Raw genomic sequence first — 18,488 nt, 5'->3', positions numbered from 1 at the left:
ATTCATGGTTGAGACAGAGTTTGGAGGTTAAGAACCACCAAGTTACACTGTCTTAGATACCTGAGGTTTTCTACTGATTCACTGAAGCAAATCGTAAAATCCAGATGTACAAGCTCAGTGTGATCAGATAGTAAATGAACTGCCTGCTATAACAAAAATCAATAATTTTCAGAGGAAGATAAAATAATCTAGAATCTCTGTAGTGTTATCATGAGCAACCACGAATTACAAAACAAGCAAAGAAGCATGCAATTGTGATCTATAGTATAAAAGGTGAGGAGTAAAGCATTGAGTAAAAACCATCATGGAGATTGTCCAGGCTGTAGATTGGTCAGACTTTAAACCAGTTGTTAAAAATGGATTCTGGAGAGAAGTGGCCAACATGACTGACTAGAAGCAGCTGGTGTGTGCGGCTCTCACAGAGAGGGATGGAAGGGGCAAGGAAACATAGCATTTTCAACTGAAACATCCAGGTCCACACGTTGCGACTAATCAAGGAAACATTTCAGCAAAAGAAAATTACAGGCCAATATCCCACATTAATGTGGATACAAAAAATCATTAATAAGATACTAGCAAGTTGAATCCAGGAATACATTAAAAGGATTAGACATCAAAACTAAATAAATAAGCTTTATTTTAGGAATATGAGATTGATTCGACATTTGAAAATCACCCATTGTGATTCAACACATTATAAGAAAAAACCAGAAAATTTATACAAGATATTTGATATAGAACAAAAAGAATTTACAAAATGTAACATTCTTTTAAAAAATCTCCAAAAACTCAGAATAGAATGACACTTCCTGAACTCAATAATGGGCATTTATTATAAATTTACAGCTAACATCACATCTAGTGATGAAAAACTAAGACAATAAGACTGAGAGCAAGACAAGAACGTTCACTCTCACTACTTCTATTCCGTATTCTACTGGAGTTGTTAGCTAGTAGAATAGGGCTAGAAAAAGAAATAAACTGACTTAAAAATTACAAAGAAAGCACTAAAATTGTCTCTGCAAGATGGCATGATATCTACATTTTTAAGATTCTACCAAAAATAACTAGAATCTATAATGAATTTAGTAAGGTGGCAAGATACAAGTCCAAATTCCAAAAATTAATTGTGTTTTCATATACTAGTAACAAACAACTGGAAATAAAATTTTTAACTCTTTTTACAAAAATAATCAAAATATAAAAGGGATACACATAAAGTTAATGAAATACATGGAATAACTCTACAATGAAAACTATGGAATATTTCCTAAATAACTGAAAAAAGATTAAAAAAATGGAGAAGTATGCTGTATTTGTGAATTAAAGCCCATAATATTATTAAGATATCCATTCTTCATAAATTGATCTATAGATTCAACACAACCTCAATCAAAATCTCCACAGACTCTTTTTGTAAAATATATATGAAAATGCAGAGGACCTACAATAGACAAAACAAATATAAAAAAGTTAGATGATTTACACTACCTGATCCAAAGACATACATCCCGTGTAATTAAGGCCACACGACGTTGGCTTTAGGTCAGGATGTAGAGATCAATGCAACAGAAAAGATAATCCATAAGTAAATCCACACATACATAGTCAATAGATTTTCGACAAAGGATCAAATTATCTCAATGGAAAAATTACAATATTTTCAACAAATAATCCTGAAAACACTGAATATCCATGCAGAAGCAATGAACCTTGATCCCCATGTACTAGGCCCAAAATGTAATGTGGCATGATCATACACTTTAACATGAATGATAGAACTATATAAATTATAGAAGAAAACATAGGAGAACTTAAGATAGGCAAAGATTTCTTAGCCAAGATTTTTTTTAAGTACTAACCATAAGAGGAAATATTGATAAATTGGATGTCACTAAAATTAAAAATGTTCTGCTCTTCAAAAGACATTACAAAAATTACGAGCAACAGGATCAGGGAAAAATATAAGTCATGGGCTTAGGGACTTTTCAAAAGTTCCCCAACAAAAGGATTTGATAAAAGAATCTATAAATAAGTCTTACAATTCAAAAATAAGAAGACAAACTACTGAATTAAAAACTGGGCAAAGAATGTGTAAAGAACAGACACTTTACAAAGAATATACAAATGGCCAATAAACACTTGAAGATGTTCGCCATCATTAGCTGCCAGAAACATGCAAATTAAACCCACAGTGGTATGTCAATACACACCTACTACATTGCCTAAAAATAAAAACACTAACAGGTATTGGCAAGGACATGGAGCAACTACAATTATCTTTTCTTTTTTTTTTTTTTTTGAGACAGAGTCTCACTCTGCCTCTCAGGCTGGAGTGCAGTGGCTCCTGATCTCAGCTCACTGCAACCTCTGCCTCCCAGGTTCAAGTGATTCTCCTGCCTCAGCCTCCCAAGTAGCTAGGATTACAGTCACACGCAACCACGCCCAGCTATTTTTTGTATTTTTAGTAGAGACGGTGTTTCGCCATGTTGGCCAGGATGGTCTCGAACCCCTGACCTCAGGTGCTCAGCCTGCCTGGCCTCCCAAAGTACTGAGATTACAGGCATGAGCCACCACTCCTGGCTGAAATTTTCATACGTGGCTGATGAGAGTGTAAAATGTTGAAACAACTTCTGAAACAGAGATTTTAATTTGAACAGTGGTTTTGGTCTGAAACAGTTTGTCAGTTGCTTACAAAAGTTAAATATACATGTCCTATACTACACAAAAAAAAGATACTGACCCAAGAGAAATAAAATTCAATGTACACAAAACTTGTTTTTGACTATTCATAGAAGTTTTATTCTTAGTAACCAATGGTCTGTTCACTTTTAACATAAGCATTTTATTTTTGCCTAAAAAGTTTGATCCCCTCAAATAACATATATTTATCTAAAAAGGTCAAATGATTTTTAGTAATTTGTTTTCTATTTTTTATCTTATCAAAAATAAAATATGTATAAATCATACATCTGATAATGGGTTTGTATCTAAAATATATAAGGAACTCAAAAGTTCAACAGCAAGAAAATAAATAATACAATTAAAAATAAGCAAAGGACCCGAATAAACATTTCTCAAAAGAAGACATACAAATGGGCAACAGGTATATAAACAATGTTCAAAATCATTAATCATCAGAAAAATGCTCATGAAAATCACAATGAGATATCATGTTACACTAGTCAGAAAGGCTATTTGAGTTCCTTGTAAATTCTGGACATTAGTCCATTGTCAGACACATAGTTTGCAAATATATTCTCCCATTCTGCAGGGTTTTTGTTTCTCACAGTGAATAGGTTACCTGTTCACTTGATTATTTATTTTTGTGGTACAGAAGCTATTTAGTTCAATTATGTTCTATTTGTCTATTTTTGTTCTTGTTGCATGTGCTTTTGGGGTTTTAGTCATTAATTATTTGCCTACATCAATGTCCAGAAGAGTTTTCTCAATGTCCAGCATGTTTATAGTTTGGGACCTAACGTTTAAGTCTTTAATTCATCTTGAGTTGATTTTTTAAAATGTGGTGAGAGATAAAGGGTCTAGTTTTATTGTTTTGCATAAAGCAATCAAATTTTCCCAATACCATTTATGGAGAGAAATTTTAGATGACACAAACAAATGAAAACATGCTATGCTCATGGATCAGAAGAATTAGTACTGTAAAAATGACCACACTACCCAAAGCAATCTATAGATCGAATGCAGTATCTATCAAAATGCCATGATTTTTCACAGAATTAGAAAAAAACTATCCTAAAATTCATATGGAACCAAAAAAGAGCTCAAATATCCAAAGCAATCCTAAGCAAAAAGAACAAAGCTGGGGGAATCACATCACCTAACTTCAAATTATACTATAAAGATATAGTAATCAAAACAGCGTGATACTGGTATAAAAATATACACATACATGGACGGAACCAAATTAAAAAACCCAGAAATAAAGCCACATTTTACAGCCAACTGATTTTGACAAAGTCAACAAGAACATAGGGAAAGAACATACCAATTTTCATTGATAGACAGATTTTATTAAGTTTCCAAGCTATTATGTGAATCTTACCTAATTAAATTATTAGCTTTAATAGTATACATAAACAAAAAAACTTTATTCCTTAAAACATAGTGCACAAAATAAAATACCAAATTTACATCCTTCTTTTCCAGACATATTTTATTCCCAAAACTCACTTGTATGATGCTTTTAAGCAATGCTCTCCTCTCATTGAACATAAAATGTGGCTAAAAATTGGACTCGCTATTACAGCCAGAAAAATCAGAGAACACTTGTCTTATGAGGTAGGAAGTGCTTGTATAAACTTGTCTTTCTTTCTTTGAATGGAATGGCATTAAAACATTATAATTGACTATTTATGAATATATATTAAACTTCATAAACTAATAATAGACTGAAATTGTGTTTTTAAAACAGGATTGGAACTACAAGATGCAACTAAAGCTCTCTAATATTTATATAGAAGATATACCAGTGACCACCAAAACTGATATCTATGATGAAAATGTAATCTATGTTATCCTCATACATGGAGCTGTAGAAGATTGTCAGTTACGAAAATCTTACAGAGCACCTTTCTTAATTCCTATAACATGCCATCAGGTAAAGAAATATTGATTCCTGTCTTCAGGTCAACATGCCATATGTCCAACAATGTATTAACATCAGGAAAACTGTCAGTATAATCTTAAGGTTTTCACTTTCCAATCTTCTCCCTTTTCCCACCACTCCATAAACACTCACTCATACCCACAACCACACCCACATATGCCCACACGCACCAAGTTCATTGACTGCTTTGGCACTTGCTAGCCCAAGCATAAGCTATTCCTATCCAATGCCTATGAAGGCCAAGCTGGACATTTTGGCTACAGTTAGATTTTGGTACAGTTATTCATTGCAAAAGAGGGTGCATTTATTTTACTCACAAGTTGCAGAAAAACTGTACCCACAATGCTCTAGAAAGGTTCTGCCAGACTGATGCTGAATTGAGTATTAGTAGTATTTCCACAGCTGCTTTGAAAGTGAACGTCTTCTCATATTTAAACTGTTAATTGAGTTCCCCTGCCAATCAAAATGAGAACCTGAGCCATGTAAAGAAGGAAAGAAGTATGTGTGTGTGTGTGTGTGTATTGTTTTGTGTTGGGGGAGAATCAGAGAGGCACATGTCAAAAGGAACATGAAAGACACAGCTACAAAAAGTAATTCAAAGAGGACTCAGAGTTATTTAAAATATGCTTGTGTATAGTGCTATATATTGAAATGATTAAAAAAAAAAAAAAGATACTTACAACTTATCCTCAAGAGATCTCTCAACCAAGTGGAAAGAAACAAGTAAATATATTAACAAAATGTTTTACAGCTAGGATGAAAGCACTTACAGGGTAGATTTTGGGCATAAGAAAAAAGTGTAACGGGGATGGGAGGGATCCCAAGGTGAGAAATGATCATAAGAAAATTTTCTAAGTGGACATCAGCAGCACTGACGTAATGCTTAATGACAGGAAGTGAAACGTTCTCCACTATGCTGCTCTCTACCTCTATCCTTGAACACATAACAGAAATTTAGTGTGGGTGCTTGTTGAGAATTTAGACAGTCAAGCAAGAGCCTGAAGCCTGGTAAACTTTCTCTACTTACTTCCGTAGACACAGAGCCCTACTCATTGTGGATTTGGGTACCAATGTGATTCAAACTATGTTGAAAACAACCACAGGATGGAAGAATATTTTGAAATATTTCTATATGGCAGAAAGAAAGTTTAATTCTTTTCATTAAACTTTCTTTCTGCCATGTAGAAAAAGTCTCTGGATGATTTTTAAAGGGCCATTGGTGATTCATTCTTAATCATTTTTTTCATATGGAATAGAAATATTTAAAAATCAATGAATGTATATGGAATATTGACTTTTGCAAAACCAACATACCCAAGTATTTTAAGATATCAATTTTATTTGTGTTGATTTAATATTTTCCATTTTTCCCAGATACTTAGAGAAAGTCAGAAATAGCAGCTTACTAGAGAATTTTTAATAGTAGGATATTTGCTCAGAAATTAACTTGCATTCTGTCAACTTTCAGATACAAGGTATTGAAGATTTCACAAAAGTAGTGATTATTCAAACTCCGACTAACATGAAAGCATTCAGATGGAATATTAGAAAGTTTATTCCTAAACATAAAAGTTCTCTTACACCAGGATTAATGCGTGAGTTAGATTTCTTTGAGCAATTGTAAGAACTTACTTTTCCTTTATAAAATAGTCCTATGTATATTTGGAAACTGTTGTTTGCATTCTGCCTAATGTATTGAGGAATCCTTTGAACTGCCAAAATTTGCTATTCAATGTATGAGTTCAGACAGACAAGTTGAAGTTATGTTTTTAAATTATTATATATTTCATCCATAAGAACAAAAGTGCATAATTATCAAAATGATACAAAAAAAGGTTAATGAGGGAATTACTAACTGTTCCCCCAAATTAAGATATGTTATATAGCAATAACATTAAAAATACCATTGTACTGTCTGAACAACAAACATAAATCACTGGAACTAGATGAATAATTTTAATATAAAGCCTATTCTTCATACAGATTTTAATAGATAAAACTTTAATCATAACATATATGATTATTTAATCACTACTATTAAGCCCTTGATTAAAATTTGAAAAATACTTTTGAGACAAATTTTAAAATTTAATTTAAATTTTCCATTATAAATCAAAAATTTTAAATTGAATTTTGAGATAAATTTTAAAAAATTTAAAAATTATTGAATAAGTAATAATAATAGAATTTAATTGATCAATTCACTAAAGGAGAAATAATGTTCAAAATTTAGAAATATAGAAATCGATTTTAAAACCCTGTGTGTATAAAAAATATTACCAATCAAGAGATAAACCAAAGACAATTCACAGGTGAAAACTTGCATTGAAAACACAACGTGGAAAATGTTCAATGCTGTTAATATTTACAGAAACAAATTATGTATTTGGTCTATTTAATTTGTGAAATTTTATAAGAATTATAATACCTCTCGACCAAACCAATGTAGTGAATCTGATACACATTCTTACTTTATTAATAGCAATGCAAACAATAAAGTAAATTAATCAGGAGATTCCAAAAGCCAAAAAAGAGTTTATATCCTTTGACTAAATAATATGTCTAAATATTTATCCTAAAGATACATAAAGCTAAAAAAGAAAATGATAATTGAGCATTATTTATAAAAATAAAATATAAGAAATAATAAAAATGTATAATGATAAATGAATGGTTAACTAAATCAGTACATCAGTCAATGTGATTGAATGTTATATAAGCATTAAAAACTTGATTTTCCATATTATAACTTTTGAAAAACCAGTGATACAAGGAAAGAAATAGCAGACACTGGGGTCTACTTGAAGGGGGAGGATGGGAGGGAGGAGAGGAGCAGAAAAGATAACTGTTGGGTACTAGGCTTAATACCGAGGTGATTAAATAATATATACAGCAAACTTCTGTGACAACCTGTTTACATATGTAACAAACCCTTCACATGTACCCCCAAACCTAAACTAAAAGTTAAAGAAAAACCAGTTATATACATCAAGTAAAAATACCAAGAATATAACATTGTTACTAATTTAAATGAATTTAATCTTTATTATGTACAATCATATAATTTTACATCTATGTGGACACAAAATATTGTCATTGTATGGGTCCCCACTGACCTTAAGATTAAGCATATACAGAGTGGCATAACCAAGATAATGGAATAGAAGGTAATCCATTCATATATCCCACAACAAAAAAAAAATTCTGTCCCCATACATGGCCCAAAACCTCTCTGCAGGAGCCTCAAAATTTAGGTAGGAGTTTGTGAAGTCTTCATGTAGCTCACAACCTAGGGGCATCATTTTGAGAATGCAGATTGACTCCAGGTAGCTGATACTACAAGGTTGCTTCCACATTCAAGTCCTGAAATTATCCTGTCCTCCAAGGGACTTGGCTCCTTCCTCATTTGGTCTTGAGCCTGAATCCAAAACCATCTGTCAAGGGATCCGGGAAGTATCATGCATACTTGTGCCTTGGCAGAGAAACTCACCTGCCAGCTGACATCTATCTCAGTGATGAATCTGAAAGTTTCCCTGGGGTTTGGCTTCAACAACTCTCAGCTGAGGTCCCAGCTCAGTGCTGCTCACACAAGGATCTAGAGAGAGAATCACCCATATCACACAACCAGGGAGTCTGAGCCCCCCTGACAGACTTGCCAACTTCCAACTCACAGCAGATCCTGATGGCACCAAGTCTCAGGTCTGGCTCCTCCCACTGCAACCAGTAAACTATCCCCTCTGTGCTGAAACCTGCCAGGCGTGCCCCTCTGAAGCAATAAGACAAGACTCTCCAGCCTGTGTCCCACAGCAGATCCCAAATCAACCCAGTCTCAGCCCCAGCCCTTCCTGCTGCAGTCAGGGAACTATCCCATCTGTTCAGGGACCTACTAGGAAACACATACCTATATGAGTTGATGTGACAGGTATACCAGCCTCCATCTCACAGCAGATCCCCAGAGGGCTCTGTCTCAGCTTTGTCCCCTCCTGCTGCATCAGGGAGCTATCCTGTCTGTGCTGGGTAATGTGCACTACTCTGAAGCAAGACTGACATCTCCAGCCTCTGTCCCACAGCAGATCCTGAGGGGACAGTCTCAGCTCTGGCTCCTCCAGCTACAGTCAAGGAACTGCCTTGCTTGTGCAGGGACCTGTTGGGTAATGCATGCCCAACTAAGCCAACAATACAGGCCCATCAACCTCCTTTCTCTGGCAGATCCCAAGGGGGCCCAGCCTCAACTTCAACCCCTCTCACTGAAATCAGGGACCCAACATATCCCTGCAGAGATGGGCAAAGAGTCACATCCATCTGGGCCATTGGGACCGTTTCCAGACCAGCACTCCCACACAACACCAGAACCCTCCTTGGGACTTCCCCAGGTCCATCTGGGCCTTAAAACTACATCAACCTTGAAATCCTTGTGAGAGTCTTGGTAAGCATCCTCTAGTGCTGAAAGGGCTCCAGTGATGACAGATTCAGGTAACTAAACAATCAGTCTGCCAGAATCCATGGAAGGCTATCCAAAGGCAGACAGGGACAGGCAAAGGCAAACTGTAGAGACTAAAATAAATACCTAATCCCTCAATGTACATGTCCACAAGCATCAAGAATATTTAGAGAAATGCGACTTCACCAAATGCACAAAATAACATGTCAGAGACCAACCCTAAAATGATGGAGGTGTGTGATCTCTCAAAGAATTCAAAAAAACGTTTTAAGGAAACTCTCTGAATTTCAAGAAAACACAGGATGAATTCAGAAGTTTATCAGTGAAATTTAACAGAGACCAAAATTTTAAAAAATCAAACAGAAGTCCTAAAGCTGAAAATAAAATTAATGAAATAGCATCAACAGCAGAATTGATCAAATAGAAGAAGGAATCAGTGAAGTTGAAGACAGTCTAGTTAAAAATACAGTCAGAGAAGAAAAAGAATAAAACAATTAATAAAGCTGTCTTACAAGGTCTAGGTGACAACATCAAAAGAACAAATATTTTGGTTTTTGAAGTTAAAAAGAGAACTGAGAAAGAAAGAGGTATATAAAGTTTGTCTTAATAAATAATAACAGAAAACTTTACAGACCTGGACAAAGAGATAAATATCTAGATACAAAAAGATTAAGTCATCAATCAGATTTAACTCAAATAAGAATACCCCAAAACATTATAATCAGGTACTCAAAAGCCAAAGATAAAGAAAGGAAAAGGGACTTTTGAGCAAAAGCAATGAGGAAAAAAAAGAAGGAAATAATATGTAAGGGAAATCCAATATGCCTGAAAGCAGACTTCTCAACAGAAACCTTACAGGCCAGGAGGAGTAGAAAGATACATTCAAAGTGCTGAAGAAAAAAAAAAAAAAAAAATCTGCCAAGCACAAATACTATACTCAGAAAAGCTAAACTTCAGAAAGAAAGTAGAAATAAGGACTTTCCCAGACAAAAAAAAATGTTGATGGGATTTATCACTACCAGACCTGTCCTATAAGAAATGCTAAAGGGAATTCTTCAAATGGAAAGAAAATATTATCAATGTGATTGTTACATTAATATGGTAATCATGGTGTGTGAATCACTTATATCCCTACTAAGAAGAATAAAAGACAGAATATTTAAAATATACTATGACAATTTTAAAGAGATAAGCAATATAAAATGCAAATTGTGAGATTAAAAATCAAAATGTGGGGTAAGGAGGGAATTGCTGCATACAGATGTTTTTGTTTGTGTGTTTGTTTCTTCTCTCTCTTTTTTGCAATCAAAGTTAAGTTGGTATTAGTTTTAAATAACTTATTTAAAACATACTACCAGAAAAAATGACTAACCACAATGGAAGATAGTAAGAAAGGAAGAAGAAAGGAGAATAGTTACAAAACAACTAGAAAACAAGTAAGACAATGGCAGTAGCAAGTCCTCACCTATTAGTAGTAACAATGAATGTAAATGGACTACAGTCTCCAATTAAAAGACAAAGCATGGCTTAATAAATTTTTTAAAAACCCAACTATATGCTGCCTATGAGAAGAACTCTTTGCCTATAAAGATACATGTACGCTGAAAATGAGGGGATAGAATAAAATATTCTATACAAACAGAAACCAAAAGGGGAAGAATAGCTATACTTACATCAGATAAAATGGACCTTAAATCAAAACCTTTACTAAAATAAAAAAAAAAGGTCATTATATAAAAAAAATGGTCAATTAAACAAGAGGATATAACAGTTGTCAATATACATATATGCTAAACATCAGAGTCCCCAGATATGTAAAGCAAATATTAAGAGATCTAAAGGGAGAGGTGGATTGCAATACAATAGTAGTAGGGAACTTCAACACCCCAGTTACAGCAATGGGCAGATTATCAAGACAAAAATTAACAAACACTGGAGTTAAACTAGACTCTACACCAAATGAGCCTAACAGACATTTACCGAGTATTTCATTCAACTGCTGCAGAATATACATTTTTCTTATCAGCATATGGAATATTCTCCAGGATAGGCCACATGTTAAGCCACAAAACAAGTCTCAACGATTTAAAAAAAGTCAAAACTATATCAAATGTCTTTTCTGACTGCAATGGGATAAAACTAGAAATCAATAAGAGAAGGAACTATGGAAACTGCGTAAATACATGAAATTTAAAAAGCATGCACCTAGATAACCAATGGGTCAATTTAGAAATTAAAGGAAATTTTTTTAAATTTATTGAAATAAATGAAAATGGAAACACAAAATTCCAGAACCTACGAGATACAGCAAAACCAGTACTAAGTGGGAAGTCTATAGCAATAAATGCCCATACCCCCAAAATAGAAACACTTAAAAAAAATCTAATGACAACCTCAGTGAACTTGAAAGCGAGAACAAACCAAACCCAAAATTAGTAGAAGGAAAGAAATAATAAATGAGCATAAATAAATAAAATTGGAAATAATAATGATTTTAAAATTTGGCAAAAAAAATTGTTTTTTAAAAAGATAATTAACAAAACCTTATCTAGACTAAGAAAAAGAGATAAACCCCAGATAAATAAAACCAGAAATTAAAAAATAAAGATTGCAATGGATACCACAGAAATACAAAGGATCATCATAGACTACTATGAAAAATTATACACCAACAAATTGAAAAACCTAGAAGAAATGGATAAATTCCTGGATACATACAACCTATCAAAATTTAAACATCAAGAAACAGAACACCAGTACAGACCAATAACACATAACAAGATCAAAGCCACAATAAAAAGTCTCCCATTAAAGAAAACCCCAAGATCTAATGGGTTCACTACTGAATTCTAATGAATATTTAAATAACAACTAATATCAATTCTACTTAAACTATATCAAAAAATTGAAGAGAAAGAAATACTTTTAAATTTATTCTACTAAGCCAGCATTATCCTGATACCAAAACCAGAAAAGGACACAGGAAAAATAGAAAACTATAAGCCAGTATCCTTGATCAACATAGATGCAAAAATCCTCAACAAAATACTAGCAAACTAAATTCAACAACACATTAAAAAGGTCATTCATCATGATCAAGTGGGATTCATCTCAAGGATGCAAGGATGGTTCAGCATATGAAAATCAATAAATATGATGTATTACATCAACAGAATCAAGGATGAAAACCCTATGATCATTTCAGTAAATGCAGAGTAAGTATTCAATAAAATTCAACATCGTTTCATAATAAAAATCATCAACAAATTGAATATAGAAGGAACATACCTCAACACAATAAATGTGACATATATGACAAACCCTCAACTAATAACATATTAAGCAGGGAAGAATTTTAAAAAGCTTTTCCACTAAGATCTGAAGCAAAAAAGGATGTCTACTTTTACTACTATTCAACATAGTACAGGTGGTCCAAGCCAGAGCAATTAGGTGAAGGAAAAAAATAAAGGTATTCAAAGTGGAAAGGAAGAAGTCAAAGTATTCTCGTTTGCAGATGACATGATAGCATACTTAGGTTTAAGGACTTCACACCAAAAACTCTTAAAACTGATAAACAAATCCAGTAAGGTTGCAGGATACAAAATCAACATACAAAAAATCAGTAGCATTTATATAGGCTAACAGTGATCAGTCTGAAAAAGAAATGAAGAAAACAATCCTATTTACAATAGCTACAAAAAAATAAAATATTTAGGAATAAATTTAACTTAAGAAGTGAAAGATCTCTACAAGAAAAACTATAAAACACTGTTGAAAGAAATCGAAGAAGGCACACAAAAAAATAAAAGATATTCCATGTTCATAGACTGGAATAATTATTATTGTTAAATTGGTCTATACTACCCAAAGCAATCTGTAAATTCAATGCAAACCCTATCAAAATATCAATGGCATTCTCCACAGACACAGAAAAAAAAATCCTAAAATCCACAGGGAACCACAAAAGACCCCGAATAGCCACAGCAGTCCTGAGCAAAAAGAACAAAACCAGAGGCATCACATTACCTGATTTCAAATTATACTACAAAGCTACAATTACCAAAACAGCATGGTACTGGCATAAAAACAGACACTTCGCTCAATGGAGCAGAATAAAGAATCCAGAAATAAATCCATGCACTGATAGCCAACTCATTTTCAACAAAGGCACCAAGAACATATATTGAGAAAAGGACAGTCTCTTTAATAATTGGTGCTAGAAAAACTGGATATCCATATGCAGAAGAATGAAACAAGGTTCCCATCTATTACCATATAGAAAAAAACAACTCAAAATAGATTAGAGACTTAAATTTAATACCTAAAACTGTAAAACCACACACACAAAAAAAAAGGTTGGGAAAATGCTATAGGACCTCACTCGGCCTGTCTGAAGATTTTTTTGCCTAAGGCCACAAAAGAACAGGCAACCAAAAGCCAAAATAAACAAGTGGGATTATATCAAGCTAAAAAGCTTCTGCACAACAAAGGAAACAGTCTACAAAGTGAAGAGACAACCTACAGAATAACGGAAAATATTTGCAAACTATTCATCTGATACGGGATTACTAACCAGAATATATTAGGAACATAACTCCATAGCAAAAACACAAGTACTCGATTTTTAAATGTGCAAAACATCTGAAGAGACATTTATCAAAAGAAGACATGCAAATGACCAACATATATACGAAAAAATGCTCAACATCACTAAAAATAGAGAAATGCAAATCAAAACCACAATGAGATATCATTTCACCTTAGAATGACTACTGTCAAAAAGACAAAAAATTTAAAATACTGGAAAATATACCAAGAAAGGGGAACACTTGTACACTACTGGTGGAAATGTAAAGTAGTACAGCCATTATGGAAAACTGTACAGTGTTTCTTTAAGAAAAAAACCCTAAAATTAGAATTACCATATGATTTAGCAATCCCACTGCTGGGCATATACTCAAAAGAAATAAAATCAGTATGTTGAAGCAATGTCTTCACTCCCATGTTTATCGCAGCACTGTTCAAACACCCAAAATATGAAATCAATATAAGTGTTCATCAACAAATGCATAAAGAAAATGCGGTGTGTGTATGTGTGTATGTGTGTATATACACAATGGAATATTATCTAGCCATAAAAAACAATAAAATTCTCTCATTTGCTGCAATGTGTTTGAGACTGGAGGTCATTATCTTAAGTTAAATAATCCAGGCACAGAAAGACAAGTGCAACATGTTCTCACTCATTATGTGGGCACTAAAAAAGTGGATCTCATAGAAGTATACAGTAGCATGATAGTTATCAAAGACTGAGAAGGAAAGGGAAAGGAGATGATGAAGAGAAGTTGACCAAAGGATACAAAAATACAATTAGAAGGGATAAGTTCTAGTATTCAATAGTACAGTAATTCTAGTTAATTATAGTAATTATAGTAATTTCCAAATAGCCAGAAGAAAAGAATTGTAATGTTCCCAACACAAAGAAAAGATAAATGTTTGAGATGATGAATATCCCAATTATTCTGATTTGATCATTACCCATTGTATATGGGCATCAAAGTATTATATGTACCCCCAAAATATGTACAACTAATATGTATCAATAAAATATTTAAATTGTCAGAAAAATTAAAATAAAATACCTTGATTCTCTGCTTTTAAAAATGATTAAGCATATACAGGGCATATTTTTGGGCCCTTCACCATCTGCTCTTTCACCTGCTACCTTCTCTCCCCACTCTTTAAAACCTAGCCATACCAAACTACAAATGGTTCACCTGATATAGAAGACCTGGTGGCCTCCCATTCCTGAGCCTTTCCCCATATTGTTCATTTTTCCTGAAATTCTCTATACATCCTCTTCCCCACATCTCCTCATTTCATGGAGCTAACTCCTTATCCTTGAAATCTCAGCTTTTTCTCCAAGCAGCCATCACTGATACATCCCAAATTCACAAAACTGCACTATGTGATTCTCCTGTGTGCTCCCATAGCCCAACATACACACAGTCCTGTTTTTACCATGTCATGTTTTTTTGTATGTTTGCTAGTCTGTTTTACTAAGTAAAAGTCCTAGAAGACATGAATCTTAACTCTTCTGCTTTCTTATGTATCCTCATTGCCAGCAACATGCCTGGCCCTCAATACATATTAATATAAAAGTATTTTGGGATATTGGAGTGATAGACGACTTTGTCGCTCTACTTTCCAAACTTTTTGCACGTTTATTATATAATCTCCATAATAAAAGACTTATAATCACTTTTTTAAATGTGACCTTTTTTTTTTTTTTTTAAACCAAATGAGATTACCACCAATTTCAGATCACAGATCCTGAGTGTGGGTGATTTGAATCTGATCTAATCTGATAATTGGACTAACAGAAATAGTCACTTGCCTCAGTGGTTGAATTAACACTTTTTTTTTTTTTTAATCAGGTTCAGCTGAAACATTGGAAGAAGGCATTCAAGAAGAAACAAAAACAAATGTTAAGGAGGTGAATTTAAAGCAGCCTTTCTAAAGGTTTTATTTTGGGTAAAAGAGAGTCTAGAGTTTATGGAAACTACCAATGTGTTTCTCTTATTCTGATAAAGTTCATCTGCTAGTCATTTTGTAGATTTTGGTGTAAAACACTTATTTTAGCACTGGGTACAGTGGAAATTATACTTATTTTTAGGGAAATATTAGAGAAATGACAAAGAGAAACAAAGTTCAAGGGATGCCAGAATATCTGTCTTGAATCACATTAGCAACAGGGCACTATCAGGATGGCTACAGTGCTAGCACACCCGAGCCCTTTCCATTCCCTCTTGGAGTGCCAAAATCTGGACTGACCTTAAGTCTTTCAGTGCTACCTCAGCTATGCGTCTGGGATCTTTAAGCCTGAAAGCAGTTTGCCCTGTGTTCACAGTGCATGACAGAAAGAAGCAGCTCAATAATAAATGCTCTAATAAAATATAACCCAGTTAACCTAAATTATTCAGAAAGTCCCACAAATATTGATCAATTTCATGTTCCTCTATGACCCTGGGGATCTTGAGATCCTCAAAATCTTGAGCCAACTTCACAATAGGATTCCAAGCTATGAAACACTATAGGACTCTGGAACTGAAACTGAGCAGAGAGAAATCTAATTAAAATAATCCACCAAATCTACACCATCCTGTCTGTGTCTGAATCACATGGACTCCAGATGCGATAGAGAGTTCATTTTTGGCTTTAGTCTCTGCCAGATTGGTTATATGGCTCCAGAAGATGCTGATTACAATATTCAGAATCTGATACATGTCTGCTATGAACACACAAGCCATAAAATTCTGTATTTAGTTGTTAAATACTTATTTTACATTGATTAAGCCTATTTGTTCTATTAGCACTAGACAAAAACCTCTGAGAACAGACATTCCTTTTGTCCCCAACATCTCCTCACAAATATATGTTGAATGAAAGATGATCATAGGCTCTGTGATAAGTTGAAGATGTTCCTCATCCAAGTGCCCTGGCTTTTCAGAGGACAACACACTTCTCCAGTACCCAAGTTTCCATCCCTCATGAAGGAAGGATGTTCACTCTCTCCAAAAAGTATTTTGGAGACTTCTTGGGAAAAAAGTTTCCTCAAACCTTTCCTATTTATTGCCTGTTGAATGGAATTCATGGCAGAATAGCATAAGGGTCAAGTATGAGACTTTCTGGATTTGACTCTAGATTCTACCACTTAATAGCCATGTGACCTTGGGCAAATTTTTTAACCTACATAAGCATCATTTTTTCGTCTACAAAAGAGTGATAATAGCAATACCCACCTCTGTAGAGATCAAAGAAGTGAAAAGTACACTGCACGGTCCTTGGCACAAAGAAGCAATTCCTATACACAGTTTCCATTATTTTCGGCTCATGTCTTCTCAAGACAGGAAACTACTTCTCCAAACATCTTTGACTCTTCCCATATTCTCTGAAAAACATGGATACATGCACCTATTCTAATTCTTCCAAACACAGTTGCTCCTGAAGGCTAGAGAATAGCAAAGGGAAATAACAATAGAAAAATAGATGAGGAGGACATTTAAAATAAAATATTAGATGACTTCTAGAGCCCATTGACAAGACCATCTTTTTTTTTTCTTTTTTCTTTTTTTTTTTTTTTTTTTTTAGCAATGCTACCTTAGCATATTTGGAGGGATCGAAGGAGGAAAACTAATGTTTTTCATGTACCTAGCCTCAAAGAGTGTTGTTTTTCCATCAATTAAAAAAAAATGATGGCATGATGGCTGTTAATGAAGCAGGAGTGTGAAAATAAAAGTTTGTTAAATGACACGAAAATTAGCTATTAAGACATGTAAAGAAAATCATCAAATTTCGTTGTTTAGTAGATGCTTTTTCTCCCTGAAGTTAGAACCTAGCTGTGTTAGAGTCAGCTCTCTTCCCAGGATCCCAAAACCTTTTCTCATCACTACCATTCCAGGATTGTGGCTTTCTCTTTACGTAATAAAAAGTCCATCAAAGTTGTGGGGGAAGGAAAGACAGATCAGACTGTTACTGTGTCTATGTAGAAAGAAGTAGACATAAGAAACTCCATTTTGATCTGTAATAAGAACAATTCTTCTGCCTTGAGATCCTGCTAATCTGTAACCCTAGCCTCAACCCTGTGCTCGCAAAAACATGTGCTGTATCGACTCAGGGTTTAATGGATTTAGAGCTGTGCAGGATGTGCTTTGTTAAAAATGTGTTTGCAGGCAGTATGCTTGGTAAAAGTCATCGCCATTCTCCAGTCTCGAGTACCCAAGGACAAAATGCACTGTGGAAGGCCACAGAGACTTCTGCCCAAGAAAGCTTGGGTGTCGTCCAAGATCTCTCCCCACTGAGACAGCCTGAGATATGGCCTCATGGGAAGCGAAAGACCTGAATGTCCCCCAGCCCGACACCCGTAAAGGGTCTGTGCTGAGGAGAATTAGTGAAAGAGGAAGGCCGCTTTGCAGTTGAGATAAGAGGAAGGCATCTGTCTCCTGCTCATCCCTGGGAATGGAATGTCTCAGTGTAAAACCCGATCACACATTCTATTTACAGAGATAGGAGAAAATCACCTTATGGCTGGAGGTGAGACATGCTGGTGGCAATACTGCTCTTTACTGCACTGAGATGTTTGTGTAAAGTCAAACATAAATCTGGCCTACATGCACATCGAGGCACAGCACCTTTCCTTAAACTTATTTATGACACAGAGTCCTTTGCTCACATATTTTCCTGCTGACCCTCAAGCCACCATTACCCTGTAGTCCTGCCGCATCCCCCTCACCGAGATGGTAGAGATAGTGATCAATCAATACTGAGGGAACTCCGAGACCAGTGCCGGCGCGGGTCCTCCATATGCTGAGCGCCGGTCCCCTGGGTCCACTTTTCTTCCTCTATACTTTGTCTCTG

The 18,488-nt window shown here is 34.6% G+C and overlaps 1 protein-coding gene across 1 annotated transcript in view; it reads left to right on the top strand.

Moving 5' to 3' along the window:
- Positions 1–15,951, top strand: part of SLC9C1 (solute carrier family 9 member C1) — a 114,943-nt gene extending 98,992 nt beyond the window's left edge. Inside the window, 5 exon segments of the mRNA XM_038002620.2 lie at positions 4,171–4,302; positions 4,436–4,621; positions 6,099–6,225; positions 15,509–15,567; positions 15,838–15,951. Coding sequence (XP_037858548.2) covers positions 4,171–4,302; positions 4,436–4,621; positions 6,099–6,225; positions 15,509–15,567; positions 15,838–15,951 — 618 coding nt within the window.
- The last annotated feature ends 2,537 nt before the right edge of the window (positions 15,952–18,488 follow it).

The sequence above is a fragment of the Chlorocebus sabaeus genome, chromosome 22, assembly GCF_047675955.1.
Source record: "Chlorocebus sabaeus isolate Y175 chromosome 22, mChlSab1.0.hap1, whole genome shotgun sequence".
NCBI classification, from domain to species: Eukaryota; Metazoa; Chordata; class Mammalia; order Primates; family Cercopithecidae; genus Chlorocebus; species Chlorocebus sabaeus.
The sequence above is the reverse complement of the archived record's forward strand: the minus strand, read 5'-3'. Positions and strand labels throughout refer to the sequence as shown.